The 19,640-nt window shown below is 49.3% G+C and overlaps 2 protein-coding genes and 1 long non-coding RNA gene across 7 annotated transcripts; 1 reads left to right on the forward strand and 2 right to left on the reverse strand.

The window, feature by feature from the left end:
- Positions 1-5,664: 5,664 nt before the first annotated feature.
- On the reverse strand, positions 5,665-9,737 carry LOC120639987 (acyl transferase 15-like). 3 transcript variants are annotated; one of them, XM_039915892.1, is made up of 3 exons: positions 8,504-9,737; positions 8,388-8,460; positions 5,665-5,819 (listed from the first exon to the last, which is right to left on the reverse strand). In XM_039915892.1, the coding sequence occupies exons 1-2, from the start codon at positions 9,704-9,706 to the stop codon at positions 8,398-8,400; spliced, it is 1,266 nt and encodes a 421-aa protein (XP_039771826.1). In that variant the 5' UTR covers positions 9,707-9,737; the 3' UTR covers positions 5,665-5,819; positions 8,388-8,397. The 3 variants fall into 3 exon arrangements, with proteins under 3 accessions (XP_039771826.1, XP_039771824.1, XP_039771825.1); XM_039915890.1 differs by having other exon boundaries at positions 8,388-9,737; XM_039915891.1 differs by lacking the exon at positions 5,665-5,819 and having other exon boundaries at positions 8,384-9,737.
- LOC120639989 lies at positions 5,969-7,386 on the forward strand. The gene is made up of 2 exons (XR_005661739.1): positions 5,969-6,329; positions 6,905-7,386. It is a non-coding gene; the product is annotated as an uncharacterized LOC120639989 (long non-coding RNA).
- On the reverse strand, positions 6,108-8,380 carry LOC120639988. Of its 3 annotated transcripts, none has more exons than XM_039915893.1 (3): positions 7,906-8,310; positions 6,936-7,015; positions 6,108-6,344 (listed from the first exon to the last, which is right to left on the reverse strand). In XM_039915893.1, the coding sequence occupies exons 1-3, from the start codon at positions 8,214-8,216 to the stop codon at positions 6,142-6,144; spliced, it is 594 nt and encodes a 197-aa protein (XP_039771827.1). In that variant the 5' UTR covers positions 8,217-8,310; the 3' UTR covers positions 6,108-6,141. The 3 variants fall into 3 exon arrangements, 1 of the variants encoding a protein (XP_039771827.1); XR_005661738.1 differs by having other exon boundaries at positions 6,210-6,344; positions 7,861-8,349; XR_005661737.1 differs by lacking the exon at positions 6,108-6,344 and having other exon boundaries at positions 6,534-7,015; positions 7,861-8,380.
- Positions 9,738-19,640: the final 9,903 nt, after the last annotated feature.

The raw sequence follows: 19,640 nt of genomic DNA on the forward strand, positions 1-19,640 counted from the left end.
CCAAGGTCATCGCAAACCTAGTATCGACTTAAGAAATGTCAACAAGGATTTCTGGCGCCGTTGCCGAGGATTAACCATTCCTACTGATTGCGCTAAGAAATGTCAACAGATACCCCGAGGAGATTGATTGTAGGTGGGAGCTCGCCAAGATCAGAACGCGATGGTGCAAGAAACACAAAGATTTAGACAGGTTCGGGCCGCCGGAGCGTAATACCCTACATGTTGTGTAGCGGTTTGTATTGCCTTAGGTGTTGCATATGTGCAGCGTATGTTTTGGAGGGGTCCCTGCCCGCAATTATATAGTCTAGGCGGACAGGGTTACATGGAAAGTCCTAGTCGAGTACTGATAGAGTCCTACTCCACCATGGTCGGATAGCTTCCATGTACATCGACAAGTCCTACTGTTGTACGAGTAGTTATAAAGAGGCAAGTTATATTTCATGCGCTATTCATTACTCTAGAATATTTCATGCCTGTGAGAAGTCCTGCTGCCCCGGGTCTGACAGATGTGGCACCAGCGGCGGGATCCGGCGACATGACACGGTGGTGGTGGCGGATGGGCTCGGCGGGCCCTCAATGGACTTGGGCAGGCTTTTGATTTTTTTTCTATTAACTGAGGTGCTTGCATTATAGAAAACCACCTCGATTAATACATTAACCGAGATGGGCATAGAAACCGTCTTGGTTAATGCCTCGATTAACCGTGGCCTTGGCTCCGAGGCGGTTGCAAAAACCGTCTCGGCTAATGCTTTTTGAACGCATCGGTTAAGATTTCTGTAGTAGTGAAACCTGCAAGGTAAGATCCTGACAAACAAGAAATAAAATAAAGCCTAAACCAGAGGAATACTTCCCCACACAAGCAAGATAGCTTAGAAAGATAAATAAATGTGAAAAGTAAAGCCGACTCAAAAAGATAAAAACATAACTTATATTGATAAAATGTCACAGAAAAAAAATACAAGAGCTTATACCCGACTTCGGAATTCCGAGACAAGCTCGACTTGGCTCTAACTCCCAGACTACTAAACCTACTCTAGAAAGTGAAAAAGGGAAGACAACTCCTTGGGTGTGTTACAAGTGAGGGTTTGCTCTCTATTTATAGTGTTCCACGGGTGGTATGAGGTAGCTGCGTGCGTTGTAGGTTGGTATGGCGGTTGACACAGCTTGCATGTGAAGATGAGCTTCAGATGCTGCAAAGTGGGGCTAGCCGATCAGCCTAGGTTTTGTGCCATCTGGCACCGACCTTTTCGTGGACATCTCTGATTTCCTTCTGGATGGCGGTGGAAGTCGCATTTTCCCAAAGCTTGACAGTTGATAGGTCGGTTGGCCTCGGTTCCACCGATTTCTTGATCAACGTGTGCATTTGCTCCAGGAAGGCGGTTTCGGGCCTGAAATCTAGGGTAAATGATGCAGGTGGGTCCATCCATCCATGGCTCAAGCCTTTCGATCATAGGATGTGTTTCTTTGATGTATCCAAGTTGGAATGGCTTGGACTTGTGTTTGTAAGCACACTGGCAAAGTTTGAGACCGAAACTCCAAAGTAGCTAGGGCAGCCGGCCTTGCCTACACCGGCCGGCCTGGAATTTTTCCCATTTTGGCTCATTTTTGTATCACAAGTTCCTGCAATCACAACTCACCCAAAACTTGTTGCATTTGTTAGGATTAAGCAAAATATGTATGAAACATAGTATAAAACTCTATTTATTCCAGAGAAGTTGACGGACAAAAACGTGAATTAATGGACGTCAACAACCCCCTAGTGGGGCCACTGGTCACCGCCATTTGCCAGGGCCCTACCAGGTGGGTCTTGATCTTATCTTCAGGGTGTTTGCCGCATTTGTATGTCGGCTAGGCCTGCCATTTGAGCCCTTCTTGTAAGTGTGATGCAGGACGGGATCTTCTATGTGGTTTGCCTGTGTCTTCAGCGTGCTTTCATCTTATTTCGGACTTTGTAACCTAAAAAGGTCAAATATGCAAATACAACTGTGGAGCTAGGTTAGTGGTACACATATGTGAGTAAGTAATGCCATTCTTCTATTTGCATGATCATAATTGGTGGTCTGATTTTGCACTTAAGGTCCGTCAATAGTAATAAGCTCTTATCTGCTGCCAGCGCTAGCAGTAGTGTCAATGAAAAGGCTGTCATGCACACAAGGAATTTGGACTTGATTAGTCAGACCTACTGGTCCAGAGAGTAGTGTATGGAGATTTGAGGAAATCTTTGAAGAATTGGCATCAAACGCACAAGAGAAAAGCACCACAGATGGGAAAGAACAAACAAAATGGAAGAAAAAAACATCAGACGATTCAACAAGCCGAGAAAACCATCAAAGACCATCCATGGGTGCTGCATGGTCCCATTGGTATGATTCAACCTTGTCTCAATTGTTCTTTTTTCCTTGTTACAACTGTGTTTTCCTTGAAGGACAGGCCTGGTGCAGTGGTTAAAGTCGCCCCATTGAGCCAAAAGGTTGGGTTCGACGCGGCCTCTCTGCATGCATGGGAAAAGCTTGCCTCGGTTACTCCTTCCCAAGACCCACTCAAGCGGGAGCTACCAGCACTGGGCCTGTCTTTTATTTTCCTTTTACAAGTGTGATTATCTTAATACTAAATTATGCTTGACATGTATATTACTTTGAAGTGGCCAATGGGAGAAAATGAAGAAAGCTTATAATTTCCTTGGATACTGAGGGCACCTCTTCTATTTCTCTTTTCCTTTACCTAGCCCAACTCGTGCCGGCCCAGTTTTTTCTTTGGTTCCGGCCCAATCCGCCTCTTCCCCCTCTCTTCTCTCTCTGTCGCGGGGGCCCCACCCGTCAGGGCCATATTCTTCCCCATGCTGGGCACGGACTCAGCAAAGTCCAGCCGGCGCACGCCCCCGCCGTGACCTTCTTGTCGTGCATGCCGAGGCCTGTCCCCGCCTCTATAAAGGCGCTGCACGGACCTGCCCTTGATCCACAGAAACCGCAGTCGCCGCCCTTTGCCCAGCAAACCTAGGCCGCAATGCCATTAGAACTCCGCTGAAGCTCGGGCCGAAGCCAATCCACTACTCCGCCACCCTCTCGCCTCCACAAGCCGTCTCCGGAGCTTTGTGTCGAGGTGAGAACCTTCGCCGACCACTTTTCCCTCTGTCTTGCGCCTCCTCGCTGAAGCAATCACTTGTCGTCATCGCTGTTCCACTCCTCGCCGCCGCGCGCCCTGTCCGGCCTCCAACCCGACCTCTCGAGCCCTATCCTTTAGTACGGTCTTTTAAAGCTTTTTTTTGTTTTGGTGTATTGTTCTTAGTTGTATTTCTTGTTTGCTTTGTATGGTTGCCCAATGATTGCTTCAAGTAGAAGGATTGCTGTTCAAAATTTGAAGATCAAGTTTTTCAAGTGAGCAAGAGCTGAAGAGCAGTAAGAGTAGTAAGAGTAGCTTTTCGTTGGATAAAGTCAAGTGACCCTAACCATATTTATATCTATGCTTATTTATAAGAATACTTTGTTAATTGGAACATGAAGAACCACCCAAAAAAATAGTACAACCACAATACTACATGGCTCTAGTCTTGGCTAAGTAATTGGATGAACTATATGTTGTGTTGGGGTGTTAGTTTGGTGGTTATGAGTTTGTGTATGGGGAGCGGGTGAAGGAAGCTGCGTCTTCCGAGGTACCGCAGCAATCAGGGACCAACACATACATATAGAAATTTCTTGGAAAGGCCTCGTATGGTCCCTATGCAATCACACCTCGGAAGTGTGATATTGTGCCTAGCTAGCACAGCGTGGTTGGGTTCAAAGTTCTTCAGAACTTTTACGCGAATTATGGTGAAAGTGTACAACCTCTGCAGAGTATAAAACTGATATGTCAGTCGTGCTCACGGTCAAGAGCGGCTTCAACCCTCACATGCTTAATTTAACTTAAAAATGGACTTAAATTATATTCTGGTTATTTTTTGTGGCCTTGCTGAGTACCAACCATAAATGTACTCACCCTTGCTTACTGCTGCTTAGAAGGAGAAAGTTATGGTGAAGTCTATTGAAGATATTGCTGAGTTCTAGGCGTACGCAGCCCCCAGTCGATTGCCTATGAAGTTTGAAGCCTCCATTTCTAGGATAAGATGTAACTCTGATAGTGTTCTTAATTATTTTAATTATCTTTTCATGATAATGTTACTGATTATTCATTTATATTGTCACTATATGTATGAAACTTAATTCTGGCATACATATAGTTGTGTATTCGGTTTTGTTCTTAAAACCGGGTGTGACATACAACAAGGAAGACAGGGCTGGCCGGCTAGCGGGGGAATGGCAAGGCGACGGTGCCATGCTGCTGGCCCGACGAGGTGAGGGCGGAGCTCGGCCTATGCGCTGTGGTGAGGGCAGGTCGGACGTACCTGCCAGCCCGCCGTGGTGCGGGCAGCGGCGCGCTGCTCGGCAGCCGGAGATGGCGGCGTGCAGCTGCCCGGCGAGGATGAGTTAGCATGTGGATAGAGATGAGCGGGTAATAGCTGATAGGATAGCAACTAATAGGTGACAGTGGACTAAATGCGCGTCACCTTATACATATTGGTGACGTGCAACTAATTACGCATCACAATTTTAATTCATCATTAGTGACGCACGTTGTCGTTGCCCGTCATCAATACATAATTAGTGACGCACATAAAAGTTGACCGTCACCAATATATGTGTTCCAAGATAAGACAAATGGTACTATTATACATTGGTGACGTATTATTAGCCATCACTATTTTATATTAGTGACATGTGATGTTTTCGGGTGACTAATATAGGTGTCTCCTTTTACTGTTTTTGACGTAGTGCCCTAAAAATATCACTTGTAGGGGTGGGTCACCCCTCAGCCGCTACTACAAATGCGTGCCATTTTTAGGAGTGTGACGGTAGTGCGGAGGCTTGACAAAGAAAGGGTCTTTTCGACTAGATCCTTATAGTATTGTTGACCTAAGTTGTGTTGACCTTAGGATAGTAGACATTCGGACCACAAAATTACCTCTGAAAATTCAGATCTTTTTGTGGATGGCGTGGCATAATAGCCTTCAGACTACGGTTCAATTGAAATGAAGGAGACGGGATGGACAGATCCAATGTAAACTGTGTGGATATCAGGAAGGCATCAGTCACCTTCTTTTCAGATGTCCAGTAGCTGTCTTTGTGTGGTGCTGGGTTAGAGAGAGTCTGAAGTGGAGAGGCGTGCCTAGCGGCATAGAAAGTTTCCAAGCTTTGATGCTAGGGCCCCCGGGAGCCAAACAAAATAGCTTGCTTATTTTTATTTTTGCAGGGGTGAGCTGGGCGTTCTGGCGTACCAGAAATGACTGGATGTTTGCGAACACCTTGATGAATCATCCAAAACATATTGCTCACAGACCATTTGGTTTCCAGAAGTATTGGAGCCAGCTTTTGTCGGTGGAGGCGAGGAGGGAGATGGAGATTGAGTTGAACAAGCTACACTCTGAGCTCCAACAACTTTGAAGGCTGCTGCCATGGTGGGATGAATACCCCGACGCGACGTGGAGGAAGCTTGAAGATGCTTTTTTTTTTCCTGAAAGGCTTACAGTGGCGCTTGTTTCTCAATTTTTCTGCCTTTGGTCCTTTCCTAGTTAGGTGTGAATGAAACTAGAGTGTGAGTAGTTTTCGCTCTCTGAGCTCTGCCATTGTAAGCTGGTATCCCAACGCAAACTCTTTTACTTTCAAGTTCAATATAAGCAGGGGACCAATGGTCTTTGGTCTAAAACAATACAACTGACACAGATGCAATCACAAATAATAAGTAGCATGACACACATTCATCCTCATACGCATGCATGTCACAATTATTTGGGAAAAAAGTGGGGTGCGCCCCACGCGCACGGGAGCCTCCGTGCGCACCCTGCCGCGATGCCGTCGATCTCCAATCCAACGGTGAGCGCGCTGAACGGCTGGGCTCTTCCTTCAGCTCTTTTCCTTGCCGTGCCCGGCTCGGCTCAGGTTGTTTGTACGGCTCCGCCTCCTTTTCTTCGCTATCCTTTCCTCCGTTCCTGTTCTCTGGATCCCATCGCCGGAGCCGCCGCGTCCTCCGCTCCCGGCGGTGCCCCCGCTCCCGCGCACCCGAGCCGCCCTCCCCGTGGTCCGCCACTTCTGCCTCCCCACCGGGCCGCCCTCAGCATCGACGACAGTTGAGTCTGTCCAGCGACGCCTCCTCCCCGCCCGGTGGCCCGGCCTCGCGTCGCCCGGGGCCGCTTCCCCTCCGCCACCGCTGCCCAGTCCGCGCCCAGGCGCGGCCGCTGCTGCCTTCCCAGCCAGCCGCAATCCTCATCCGCCCCTGCCTCTGTTTGCTGAATTTGCAAGGTGAGAATTCTATCCCTGCACGTAATTATTAAATGAATTCTCTGCTTTTTCATTGCGATGGACTGATAGAGAGTGTAAAGTTGAGAATATTATGTGGTTAGCATCTAGCAATGCTATGTATATGCCTGTTATATTGTTATGTTCCATTCCATGCGATTGATTCTAGTTGAGTTCTAGAGCAATGTGAACAAAAAAAATTGAGAATTCAGTTGTTAGCATCTAACATTGTTAGATGCGTCTTTTATATACCTTTCTCCGTTTCGACTCAGTCAAGTAGTTACAGGTTGCAACAAAAACAATAAAAGATCTTCCCTACATCTCTGCTGTTACAGTTTTGTTCTGAAAAGGAGAATACCTTAATTTCCAATCATACAAAACAGAAAGCATCAGTTATGGCTTAATAGTACTTTTGCATGACTTGTTTCGGTTATATTTGTTGTGTTAAACAGCTTTAGTCTTGTGAGTATTCCGTACATATATCTCATTATTATAATCATCCAATCCACTAATGATACTTTCTCCTTGTGGATGGCCAATTAACTGACTGTCTCTGTTTGCAACTGGTTGATGGACAGGGCTTCGATTCTTGGAGACGCAATTGAGTACCTGAAGGTGTAACTTCCCAGAAGTCATCGGAGGAAGACAAGCCAGATGCAAGTTTTGAGCCATCAAATCCAATGCTTCTTCTGGGAATCCATTGGAGGAAAATGAGGAGAGTGTCAAGCCATCGAATAATGTTGTTACTCTAGAGAAGCTATTGGAAGAAGATGGGGCAAGCATGGAGCCATCAGAAGACAATGATGCTCTTGAGGAACCAAACGAAGAAGAAAAGGCGATTCACAAGCTGCCTGAGGACAAAATAGCCCTTGTTCAATGTTACGACTGCAAATTGTGGCTAGTTATTTATATGTAGTTAAATTTTGCATGATTCATCACTTTAGACAGGATAAGGCAGGCTGACAATCTGATGTATATAGTGTAGGGCTCAAATTGTACAATGTATGGATGTATTACAAAAGAGATATTATTCTGAAATAAATATGGCTGTTCTTCAACATATTTGTCATTCAGTTTGTATACAATGACAAGTTTTTATTTTGGTTGATTCAATTTAAGACCCAAGAACATTGCAAGGGATATGAATAATATTGTTCACTGAAATGGATGACAAGTTCAAAATGGGGTATCCTATACAACAGAAATGTCATATTTGCATACAAATTACATGGAACATGTGAAGAAAAAATGGCAGATTCATTATAACAAAGAACAGTGCAAGACATGAGATGTTGCATCAGGATTTACATTATTTCAGAAACTGATAAAAAATGACTGGTTCCTTAACATAAAAAAGAGCACAGTTATACTTCCAACATTATGTTGCTGCTTGTTGCGCCACTTGTAATGCTTGCCAACGAACGCGTCGACAACACTAGCATGAATGCATCCAGAAAATTATACTAGTCTAGCATGAATGCAAAGGAGATGTGTGTTCAAGATGCATACGATCGAACTGGGATTCGTGGCCTACCTCGCCGCAATGGACAAGTGGACGATCCCACAAGCAAAGTTCTACCTTGATCGCAAATGAAGCTGCTGTGCTGCCACACGATCACCGGGCGGTAGGGCTTCGTGGCTACACCTTTCCGCCCCGACCGCGGCGGCGTCAACCTTCGCTGGATGGCTGCTGTACGTTGCTGACGGCTGCCGCAGCCTTGCTTCCTCCTCCTCCCGTCGTCCGCTTCTGGGCGCGCCTGCACTACGGCAGCCTGCGCGACAGCTAGGGCTCCGGTTCCACCTTCCGTACGAGATGAGTCCATGAGGAACTTCCGTCCCACGATCGCTCAATTGACGCGGGAGCCGAGCCTGGTCCATGGCGGAGTCCATGATCGCTCAATTGCTCGGGGGCGGGAGCCGATCCGAGGGAGCCGAGCCGCGTCTGTGTGAAGGCCCAGCCGTTCAGCGCGCTCACCGTTGGATTGGAGATCGACGGCATCGCGGTAGGGTGCGCACGGAGGCTCCGGTGCGCGAGGGGCGCACCCCATTTTTTTCCATTATTTGAGCCTGCCTAACTCTTCATGGAAGGCCTCCGCGTGCTCCTGCTTGACGCAGAACGCCATGGCGGCGACACCATCGGCCTTGTCCTTCCTTCCGCACAGGATGCATCCGGGCACCACCAAGCGCTCCATGTTCCCCATGACGCGCGCAGGCCCGCCGCCGCCAAAGTCGACGTCGTCCAAGCCGAGATTCCACCAGCTGGTCACGTACAGGGTGTCGTACACCTCCAGGCCCTGCAGCCGGCCGCCCATCTCGTCGCCGATGTACGCAGCGCCGTCCGTGAAGGTGTACGAGACCCTCGCCTTGGCGTCCCTGATCAGCCTCACGAGGTCAAGGATGTCCCCGTCAGCAACCTCGCGCAGCGTCGCCGCTGCGAGGCCGAAGGCGAAGACGTTGCCGTAGTAGCCGTCCTTGGCCCCGGCCTGCTTCCTCAGGTTCACCGTGAAGGCGAGCGCCGTGGGGGCGTCCTTGCTGGCGGCGTCGGCTATTGTGGCGCGGGCACGGGACCTCCATATGGCGGCGGTGAATACGTCGAACGCCGTGCATGTCGCCGCCGCCGCCGCCTTCTTCTGGTCACCCTGCGGGCCACTGCTGCGACGGAACTCGTCCTTGATGCGGTTGACGAAGCTCATGGGCATGGTGATGTAGGAGCTCGGGAAGTCGGTGTGCTTGCTGCTGACCATCGACTTCGTCATGGTGATGATCGGCGGCGGGAGTTCCGGGAGGAGGTTGTCCACCCTCACCGGTTCGACGGACGGCGACGAGAACCCCTGGGCGAACTCGCCGACGGCCTGCAAGAACTGCGCCATCCCAACGCCGTCGGCGACGACGTGGTTCCACGTCACCCCGAGGGCGAAGCCGCCGCAGGAGAACTCGGTCACCTGCATAAGCAGCAGCGGCGGGTCCTTGTTGTACAGCCCGGCGTAGGTGACGGTGAGGTCCTCCACGGGGATCGCCGGACGCTGATCGGAGAGCCTGGCGTCGCGCAGGGTGCATCTCGCGGACGCGCCCACGAACACCACGCCCTCACCCGTGCACGCGATGCTCTGGCCATGTGCCCCGGCAGTGAGCCGCCCGGCGACAGGGTAGTAGGGAACCGGCGCTCGGGAAAGAGCTTGCCTTAGGGTCTCGGCCGGCTGATCGATGGGGTGCTCGAAGACGAACAGCGGTGCCATGGGCAGGGACGCCAGAGCGCCGTCCATGGAAGTCAGCCGGAGGGTGCCGGCCGGCGTCGCCTCCGATGGGGCGACGAGGAAAGGCAAGGACTTGGTCACGCGAGAGCTCATTGCCATTCTTGAAAGGCGATGCGGGGTGTACATCTACGCTGTTAGGCGAGGACTTGGTTTCTTTTCTTCACTAGCTCGCGTGCATTTATAGGCACGACGTCATGTTCATGTACCGCGCTATGACAGTGCCACACGCGCTGTTGTTGAACAGGCATCGGTGATGGTTCCAGTGTCTAGATGATTGGCCCCTCCTCCAATTTCTCATTCATTTTGCCCTAACACAAAAATTTCTCATTCATTCATGTATGTGTATCATCAGGGGCCTCCTCTGCTCTCCCCGCCACTTGATCTGTATCACTCCAATTTAAGAATCCTCTAGAGAAAGAAATCTATATTATATTAGTTGCTAGGAAAATTGTATGATCAATACAATTTAGGTGGTTTATCACTTTGATCTCAATAAGTTGAAAAATATGAGCATGCGATAAATGAACTTTTAAATGTGAGCATAGGTTTTAAATTTTCGGCTATATCTGTTGCTATAGCCTGCTATAGCCTTTTAAAGCATCTAATGCAATTCATGTCTCGTGTACAATTTAGCAGCTATAGTACTATTAGCCTACTAGTCTGATTTAGCTCTGCTATTAACTGTTTTAGAGTGTTGCCGCTACGTAGCTCGCTATTTAAAACCATGACTAGTAGGCCGTGTTGATTAGAATTTGTTACGTGGCTAGCTATTCTTATACTAGCCTAGCAATGTCTATATTGTTTGTATTGACCTAGTGATCATAGGCGCTATTCGTATTTGCAATCGTAATACTATCAATTTTATGTTCATTCATTTCAAATACAGGCTGTACCACGATTATGTGAGATATTGATTATCCATATTCCGATTGAAATTCGGAATGATTTGTCCAGACTCCTATTAGGATTCCGAATGATGGACCAAGAAATGATGGACCAAGAAAAAATTGCTTGCTATATATAACTTATTCTGTGGTCAGGCCTAATGTAGGTACATAAAAGTAGCCATCAGTTGTACCATGAAACATGGAATTGATGTGAGCGAATAGAAATGGAATTGTGGCAAAACCACCTGAATTATCCCGGCTCAAGTGCGCAGGCCATCACCATAAGGCAACACCGACTCAAACGCACTTCAAACGGAACAATTCTTGGTTTGTCGGGTAACGTCCCGATACAACCACCGGTTCTCGGATCGAACAAGCATACCCCGCACGAAGGCGTGTCCAGAGATATTACAACCACATATTTTACAACACAAGCTCAGTAGTGATTACAAACCAGTTCAAACCATTATTACAGAATCAAACTTAGTAAAACAGTTATACAAACCATAACTTTAAGTTCAGAGTTTGAAAAGCAGCGGAAAGAGAACACGACGGCTACAACCACATCGCAAAAGTATACCAAGCTAGCCCAAGCAAGGTATCACTTGTCAGGGTCATTGCCGGCCGAAGACGGATCCCACTCTACGGACCAGCCAGGAGGCAAAGAGCAGGGCCAAGACAAACTAGTGATCTGGTCCTCAAAACTCATACCTGAAAAAGGGTTTCAACAGCAAGGCTGAGTATTCTAATACTCAGCAAGACTTAACCGTCAACGGGTATACATAGCCCACCTAACTAGACAATGCAGGATTCTGTGAGGCTCTGGTTTTCCTTTTGCTGAAAAGCCATAAAGAGTAGGTCCTTACTTTCAAATTTTAGCTTCCAAGATTCTAGTTGATTAACAATTCTATGTAAGCAACTACTATTCAACCATGGTAGAACTTTAAGCAAACATCAAGATTGATCATAATACTGTTGCTCTTGTTACTCTGTGTGGCAAAGAGATCAAGCAGTCCCAAACCGTGAGAAGCGGACGATTCGAATTGAATTTGTTAACCTGGCCAGACAGACCTAACACACACGTTTGGAACACCGTTGGGTCGTTCCCAAACAACCGTTTACCTTTCTTTCCGGCTTGTGGATAGGGTCACTCTCCCCGACTACAGGGCACCAACCTCGTCCCTTGTAGCTGCGGTGTTGCGCAACATAAAAATAAAACCTATCTCTAAGAGAGAGTGAAAGGTATATCCACTCCTCGGTCCAATCAGCTACTAGGCTTACCGCGTACCATATTTACGGCATGTGACTAGTATGTTCAAAAACTTAACCAGCACTACCACACACCGCGACCTTAGCAAGTTCATCAACACAGACGGGTCTCGCACAAGGTCATGATATCGAACACAACCCCGTCCGTCATCCTTATATTGATAACAGAAAGTAAATAAGCAATTCCTATAGAGCTCGCGAGTGACAGGCAATCACTCGACTTTTACCGGTCCTATAAGCTCAGCAATTATTCGAACTCAGGTCTAGTGTTCAGTACATATGTTCCTAGGATCATGCATCTAGGATTTCAATTCAAATCCTAAGAACTGTAAATGCACAAGTAAGTAATAACAATAAATGGTAATAATTTGAAATATAGGTTATGTCTGGGGCTTGCCTTCTCGATAGTCGCTAACTATTTCAGCCTTGGGCTCTTCCGAACTTTGGTCCGGGGCTTCAGTTAGTATAGCAGTGTTCACCTGGGCTTCGGGATCACCTCCTTCGGACTCCAGGATCAGCTCGTACGTCCCGTCCGATAGAGCAGTCGTATCTATATGTGATGCAGAAGATGAAAATACAATCACTCTCATTTCACGATAAAGTTGTAGTCTACACATAGCAACACTACTTATGTATATGGGCAATCGTTTATAGAGTAGATAACTAACTTTTCTAACTACACAAGGCATCATGATCAACAGCACAAAAGAAGCTTACTAACTTCACAAAACAAGCTGTAGTGGTTCCTATAGCTTGTAATTTATGGTTTGCTAATAAATACCTAACTCAGCACACATTCAGTAGTAAATTCATCAAAAATTACATCAAATAGAAGGTAAACAAAGTAATCTATCCTACAAATTTCATACCAAATCATGCAGCCATTTATTCAGAACAATTCATTTATTCAGAAAAACTCCTAGATCAAGATTGAATTATACAGGTTACACCAGAGCAAAATAGAGGCTACAAATTTAACAAGAGGTCAGCACAGAGCTAAATTAGTGTAAACTTTTCAAGATTTATTCTACAGATAATTAATTCTGAGAAAATAAACAAAATTGACAGCAATCCAACAAGATTCATTTTCAGCTTCTGTTCTATTAATGAACTGGTGCTCAAATTTTACAGACAGTAACATATGACTAAAACAAGGCTCTACAAATTTTATCAGGATTTTCTAAGCAAGGAAACTATTTATCATAATTAAATATCAATTAACAACATTAAATCAAAGAAATAGCTAAACAGAAGGAATGACCACAAAATTTTTATAGCAACACTAGAGTCACATGAAATTTCACCATAAAAATTTAAGCACTAGTAACACAAATCTACTTCTACAACAAAAACTTTCAACTAACACCCATCATATTATGATTCTACTGCATAGAGCTACTCTCAAGGATTCCAAAACATCTAGATTTAAATTTTCTGATTTTTCTATGAATTTCTATGGAATTTCAAAGTTTACAGCCAAAATAACAAAGAAGTCCCTGCTAACACTATTCATATGAGTCTTGGGCTAAGCAGAAAACCCCCTGGGTTTTTGTTCCTTTTAACCCGAGGTCCTTGGCCATGGCCAGAGCAGGAGCGCGGGGTTGACCGGCCAAATCCGGCGACAGTGATCGCCGGCGGCGAGGGTGGAGGGGCGTGGGAGGTTCACCAGGCCCGTGCGCACCTGTAGATGCCTGAGATCGAGGTTGGGGTGGGCTGTAGCGGTGGCACGACGCGAGCAGGCGGTCGGCGGCGGAGGGAACTCGACGGCGAGGTTGCTCCGACGGGTTCTGGGCGAGGAGGAGGGGTGGGTGAGTTGCGCGAGGTCGAGGTGGAGCTGATGGAGGGGTCAGTAAGGGCGGAGGAGGGCTGCAGTGGTGGATTCACGGTGGCATCGAGCTCGCCGGCGTTCGGGTGGAGTGGCGGCGGCGTTCTGAGGTCTGGGGATGGGGAAACGGCAAAAGAATGAGGGGAATGGGTTGCGGGGCTACTTGTAGTGCTGCTGCGCGCAAGAGATAGGGCTCTGGGGCTCTGTCTTGGCCGGGCCACGGCGGCGGCGAGGTGGCGGCCGGCGGATCGATCTGGGCGCGTGGCAGAGCGAGGAGAGGGCACGGCGCGAGGCAAAAGCAGCGGTGAGGGCTCGGGCGCGACGCGTGGAGAAGCTTAGCATGCAGGAGGTGGCCCGGGGACGGCCCTGAGCGGCGGCAGCAGCGCCGCTTTGCCAGCGGTGAGAGAGAGCAGAGAGGCAGGCAGGAGGAAGGACAAGGGGGACTTATTTGCAATTTCAGAAAATTCCAGGGACCTTACTGTAAAGCAGCAATAACTTTTAATCTAGGGCTCAAATGAAAAAGTGCCCAACATGAAAGTTGTTCAATTTTTCAAGATCTACAACTTTGATGTTGTGCAAAAATATATTTGATCAAAGGTTAAAGAGTTATTTTTGAAAACATAAAGAGAATTTGAATTCAAAGGACTTTTGTCTTTTTCAATGCAAATTCTCTTTAAATTTAGGCTGAAATGAAAGATTTCCTGCCAAGCAATCATTACATTACATTTTGCAAATAAACCTTCCACAAAAGCTATAATCACACATCCTATTCAAATAAAACTATAAAGTTGACCTTGGAACAATTCATAATTACACAAAGGTCCTTAAAATTTTAAAATAGGCCCTTGCTCAAACAATTTCACACATGAAGCACAGGAAATAAATGTAGTTTTATTGTGTAGACACCTAGGGTGTCACAGGAATTTGCTCCTCCTTATATGAGAGATACTGTCGGTACCCCAGGACTGGGGTACCCCCTCTAGCTGTGTCCAGGCAAGGATCTTGTAGTTATCCTTAACTACATCCAAACAGCCGGACCCCTGCGGTCCAGAGTCCTGTTCTCCCAGCAGCGGCGCGGACCGTTCCACAGTTGGGAAAGGTCCGGAGACACCACGTGTCCCGGAAGAGGCAGGAACTCGTGCGCAAGCAGCCGGGGCTCCGGACCTCCCAAGGAGACCGGACCCCCGCAGGGTCCCGGACCCCTCATGGGGTCCCGGACCCCTCATAGAGTCCCGGACCCCCTGTATAGTAACCGGACCCCTCACTAAGGGAAGAGATCGACGCCCTGCGTCAGGGTGGTCCGGGGGCCGCCACGTGTCTGCAAGACATGGCCGTTTGGGTTTCCATACCAACGTTCACCCACCATTGCATTTATTGCGGTAGGTGAACGTCTGCATTGATATGACAGAAGCTGAGGCGTTTCATTGACCAGGGGATACTATTGATCGCGTATTACCAAGGCAGTGGAGCCGCTGGCGCCGCCCATACTGCGTCTGCCAGATGGATACGACGGCTCAGCTTCGCCCATTATGACGCTACATAATAGCCTCAGCAGGCCACGCCGCAAGCTACGCTACTCCAACGGGCGCCTAGTTGACGGGACAAGAAAAGACCCCCCTGAGTCAGGAGAGCAGCAGTAAGGATTCGCTACCACTGTAGCCACAGTCACGTTGGGCCCACCTGTCGGGGCACCAACGCCCTATGTATCCGCTCCCCCTTGATCTATAAAAGGGGGGGACGCCGCTAGAAAACCTCAGGCTGAGCAAGAGCCAAGGCCAGCAGAGGATAGGTTCATACACACAACCAAGAACAATACATCTCCCAGTGGACGTAGGGTATTACGCTCCGGCGGCCCGAACCACTCTAAATCGTGTGTTCTTGAGTCCCCTTTCTCAGTGTAGATCCAGCCCATCGCCTAGTACTTCCCCGAGTACTTCCTCACTGGGAATAGGCGGGTGTGTTCCGCCACCCGGCTGTGGGTACCCCTAGAATCCCCACAACATTTTGGCGCCGTCCGTGGGGAGAACAGGCGCTGACTGGATCTTCAGGCTTCTGGGGCCGTGTTCATCCTCTGCAACGACGAACAAGAAGATGAAGGAAGGCAGGGCCACACTCACTCCACCTGTCTTGGCACCGGCGCGGCAACGCCCTCGGTGCGGCGGCGCACGACAGCGACGCCTGCTGTGCGTCGCCACTGCGACACCTCGGAGCCGGCGTAGCGGCGCACAGCGGAGGCGCCGCTGGGCGCTGCTGCCCCTACGTCGACTCAAGGTTTTCTCTCAAGCAACGGCCACATCTCCTCTGCGGTGGCATGGTGTCGGCTCAAGGCTTCCTCTCAACATGGAGCCTGGAACCGACGGCCATCCCGGAGGAAGTGGACCGTGTCGTCCTGCCGTCTCCAGCGCCGGAGATCCACCTCAGCGTTGCTCGGTGCTGCTGCAGACAGGACCCCGCCTCCTCGCGCGGGGGCCCCTGGCGCTAGCACCAAGGACAAGCCGGCGAACGACCGCACTTCTCCACGCGTCGCACCAGTCCATCTGCTGCGCAAGCGCTCTGGTTTCCATCGGCAACGGCGACGGCAGGGGGAGGGGGCCTCTTCCATTCAAAGCCAAAGAATTTGTCTCATGCCATGTAAGCATGTGACAGCTCTTAGGCAAGAAGGGGTCCCCCGAGCTCCCGAGGTGATGCTGGATGATGCGGTTCAGGCACGTCCAGGGCGCCTTCACCTCCGAAGAACACGCTGTATAGCATGCAGCCGTAGGTTACTCCTAAGAAAAGACTAAGAGAATTCCTCCTTTGTAATAACGTGGCGCCTACGTGTGTGTCCAGAGCGGTCAAGGTCCGACCTTGTAAACCCGACCTCTGGCCCTATCACACAAACAAAAAAAAAACGGTCCGGAGCGGTGGAGGCCCAACCTCGTAATCCCGACCTCTGATGTATACCGTGACAACCACAATAATAAAGGAGATTTTCTTTCTCGGTTTTACCTAGGCTCCACCCTGATTACATTTATTCGCCTTGGTTTAACTAATTCTTTCCTCTTGAATGGAGTTTACCTTTGTTGCTAACAATCCAAGCTAAGTTGCTGGCTTGTGGTCAGGAGAAGACACCCCTTCTAGCTGGAAGGCAGTCCGGACCCCTAGGGACCTGCTCTGGGGAAGTGGTATTTGTATCCTGGGGTAGAGAAGCTCCGCGTGGCTTAGCCTGGTAATGTACCCTAAGTTTACGTACTTCACTACCCTGTTACAAGTACTCTAGTATCCAAGGCTGCTGTCTTTAGAGGTCCCGGGCTCTCTTCTAGTATAAGGCTTGGTTTCTTTGCACCTTACTATGAGGTCCGGTAACATGCTTCATCGGATTGTCAGCAACGGTCGCTCCAAGTCCACTCCGGTGGCCCGCTCCGGCGAAGACCGCTCGCCGCGGTCGCTCCAAGTCCACTCCTGGTGGCCCGCTCCGGCGGAGACCGCTCGCCACGGTCGCTCCAAGTCCACTCCGGTGGCCCGCTCCGGCGGAGACCGCTCGCCACGGTCGCTCCAAGTCCACTCCGGTGGCCCGCTCCGGCGGAGACCGCTCGCCACGGTCGCTCCAAGTCCACTCCGTTGGCCCGCTCCAGCGGAGACCGCTCGCTACGGTCGCTCCAAGTCCACTCCGGTGGCCCGCTCCGGCGGAGACCGCTCGCCACGGTCGACAAGAGCCGGGTCCGGGAAGTGGTGCTTACTCCCTGAGCGATCCGAAGTTTGTGTAGCCGCTTAGCTTGGTTCCGTACCCTAAGCCTACACCTTCATCGCCCAATGGAGAGCACTCTAGTACCTGAACCTGGAAACAGGCATACCGGCCTCAGGGGTCCGGGATGCCCGCTCTCTCCGTGAGCACACCAACGCAATCAACTTGCGTAGGAACACATCACGATGGTGGCCCCACCTGCGGGTTCGTACCTCACCCGAGGTGGGCCCGGGGGCCACTGTCGGTACCCCAGGACTGGGGTGCCCCCTCTAGCTGTGTCCAGGCAAGGATCTTGTAGTTATCCTTAACTACATCCAAACAGCCGGACCCCTGCGGTCCAGAGTCCTGTTCTCCCAGCAGCGGCCCGGACCGTTCCACAGTTGGGAAAGGTCCGGAGACACCACGTGTCCCAGAAGAGGCAGGAACTTGTGCGCAAGCAGCCGGGGCTCCGGACCTCCCAAGGAGACCGGACCCCCGCAGGGTCCCGGACCCCTCATGGGGTCCCGGACCCCTCATCGGCTCCCGGACCCCCTGTATAGTAACCGGACCCCTCACTAAGGGAAGAGATCGACGCCCCGCGTCAGGGTGGTCCGGGGGCCGCCACGTGTCTGCAAGACATGGCCGTTTGGGTTTCCATACCAACGTTCACCCACCATTGCATTTATTGCGGTAGGTGAACGTCTGCATTGATATGACAGAAGCTGAGGCGTTTCATTGACCAGGGGATACTATTGATCGCGTATTACCAAGGCAGTGGAGCCGCTGGCGCCGCCCATACTGCGTCTGCCAGATGGATACGACGGCTCAGCTTCGCCCATTATGACGCTACATAATAGCCTCAGCAGGCCACGCCGCAAGCTACGCTACTCCAACGGGCGCCTAGTTGACGGGACAAGAAAAGACCCCCCTGAGTCAGGAGAGCAGCAGTAAGGATTCGCTACCACTGTAGCCACAGTCACGTTGGGCCCACCTGTCGGGGCACCAACGCCCTATGTATCCGCTCCCCCTTGATCTATAAAAGGGGGGACGCCGCTAGAAAACCTCAGGCTGAGCAAGAGCCAAGGCCAGCAGAGGATAGGTTCATACACACAACCAAGAACAATACATCTCCCAGTGGACGTAGGGTATTACGCTCCGGCGGCCCGAACCACTCTAAATCATGTGTTCTTGAGTCCCCTTTCTCAGCGTAGATCCAGCCCATCGCCTAGTACTTCCCCGAGTACTTCCTCACTGGGAATAGGCGGGTGCGTTCCGCCACCCGGCTGTGGGTACCCCTAGAATCCCCACAACAGATACCTTAGGTCCTTTCGAGATAGTTGGTTTAGAAGTGCATGGACATGCATGAAGAGGTTAATCACCATGCATTGATAAAAGTTACACACATTGGACCTACTCTTTGATCGAGTAAATGGTCGAGCAATTATAATGGTGGTAGAGATATGTCGCCTTGAGCTTTATTGGTATCATATGGCAAAGGGATACATGTATGATTATGTATGGATTCGGCCCATATAATCTTTACATGTATTCAGGAGTTAGATTATTATGCTTGGTGCTGCTATTTATTTGTTGTTTAAAGAATGGTTTTTCCTTCGATAAGGTTTACACATAAACCTCATGGGTCACACAATTAAGAGGTAGTATTTTTAAAGAATTTTCTATATGATTGTCTCCTATCACTGCTTGAGAAATGGATTTAGATACCGGTTCAAAATGGACTTAGGTACTACCAAACCGAGACCAAATGTGGGCGTCTAACACACCGAGTTTTTAACCAGTGCCTAAGGCCTCCATTGGTACCGGGTCAAGGTTCCACCCGATACCAAAATATCCTTGTGCTAGGATACGAGCCTATGACCTTTTACCTCACACGTTGCTCCTTTACCATCTCACCTACACACCAGTTGTGATTGAGAAGGAAATATTTTCCTTTTGAAGTAACCCATGGATAACACCAACCCGTACCTTAGGCTCACCATAGACACCGGTTGGTGGTACCACCCGGTACTAATGTAAAAGTTACCACCCAATACATAAGGCTCATCCATAGGTTCCATCCACCCAAAAGTACTGGTATGAAGATGAATCGGTGGGTGGACCTTTGGCATATTTTTTAGTAGTGTGTGCAAGCATGAGGTTGTTGGTGATGTGCCCAAGATGTGATCACAAATAATTCAAACTAAATACCAAAGGGATGCTGATCCATGAGTGATCATATAGGGCTCCAGTGGGCCAACAACTTGAAACCTATTACCATGCTCTGTAAATATTTGGAATGGGGGTTAGGAGTGTGTTATTCCACATGCGAGAAACCCTAGCCACCACCACACCCAATCTAATCCTAAAATCTTTGTA

Source organism: Panicum virgatum, chromosome 7K (genome assembly GCF_016808335.1).
Source record: "Panicum virgatum strain AP13 chromosome 7K, P.virgatum_v5, whole genome shotgun sequence".
In the NCBI taxonomy this organism is placed as follows: Eukaryota; Viridiplantae; Streptophyta; class Magnoliopsida; order Poales; family Poaceae; genus Panicum; species Panicum virgatum.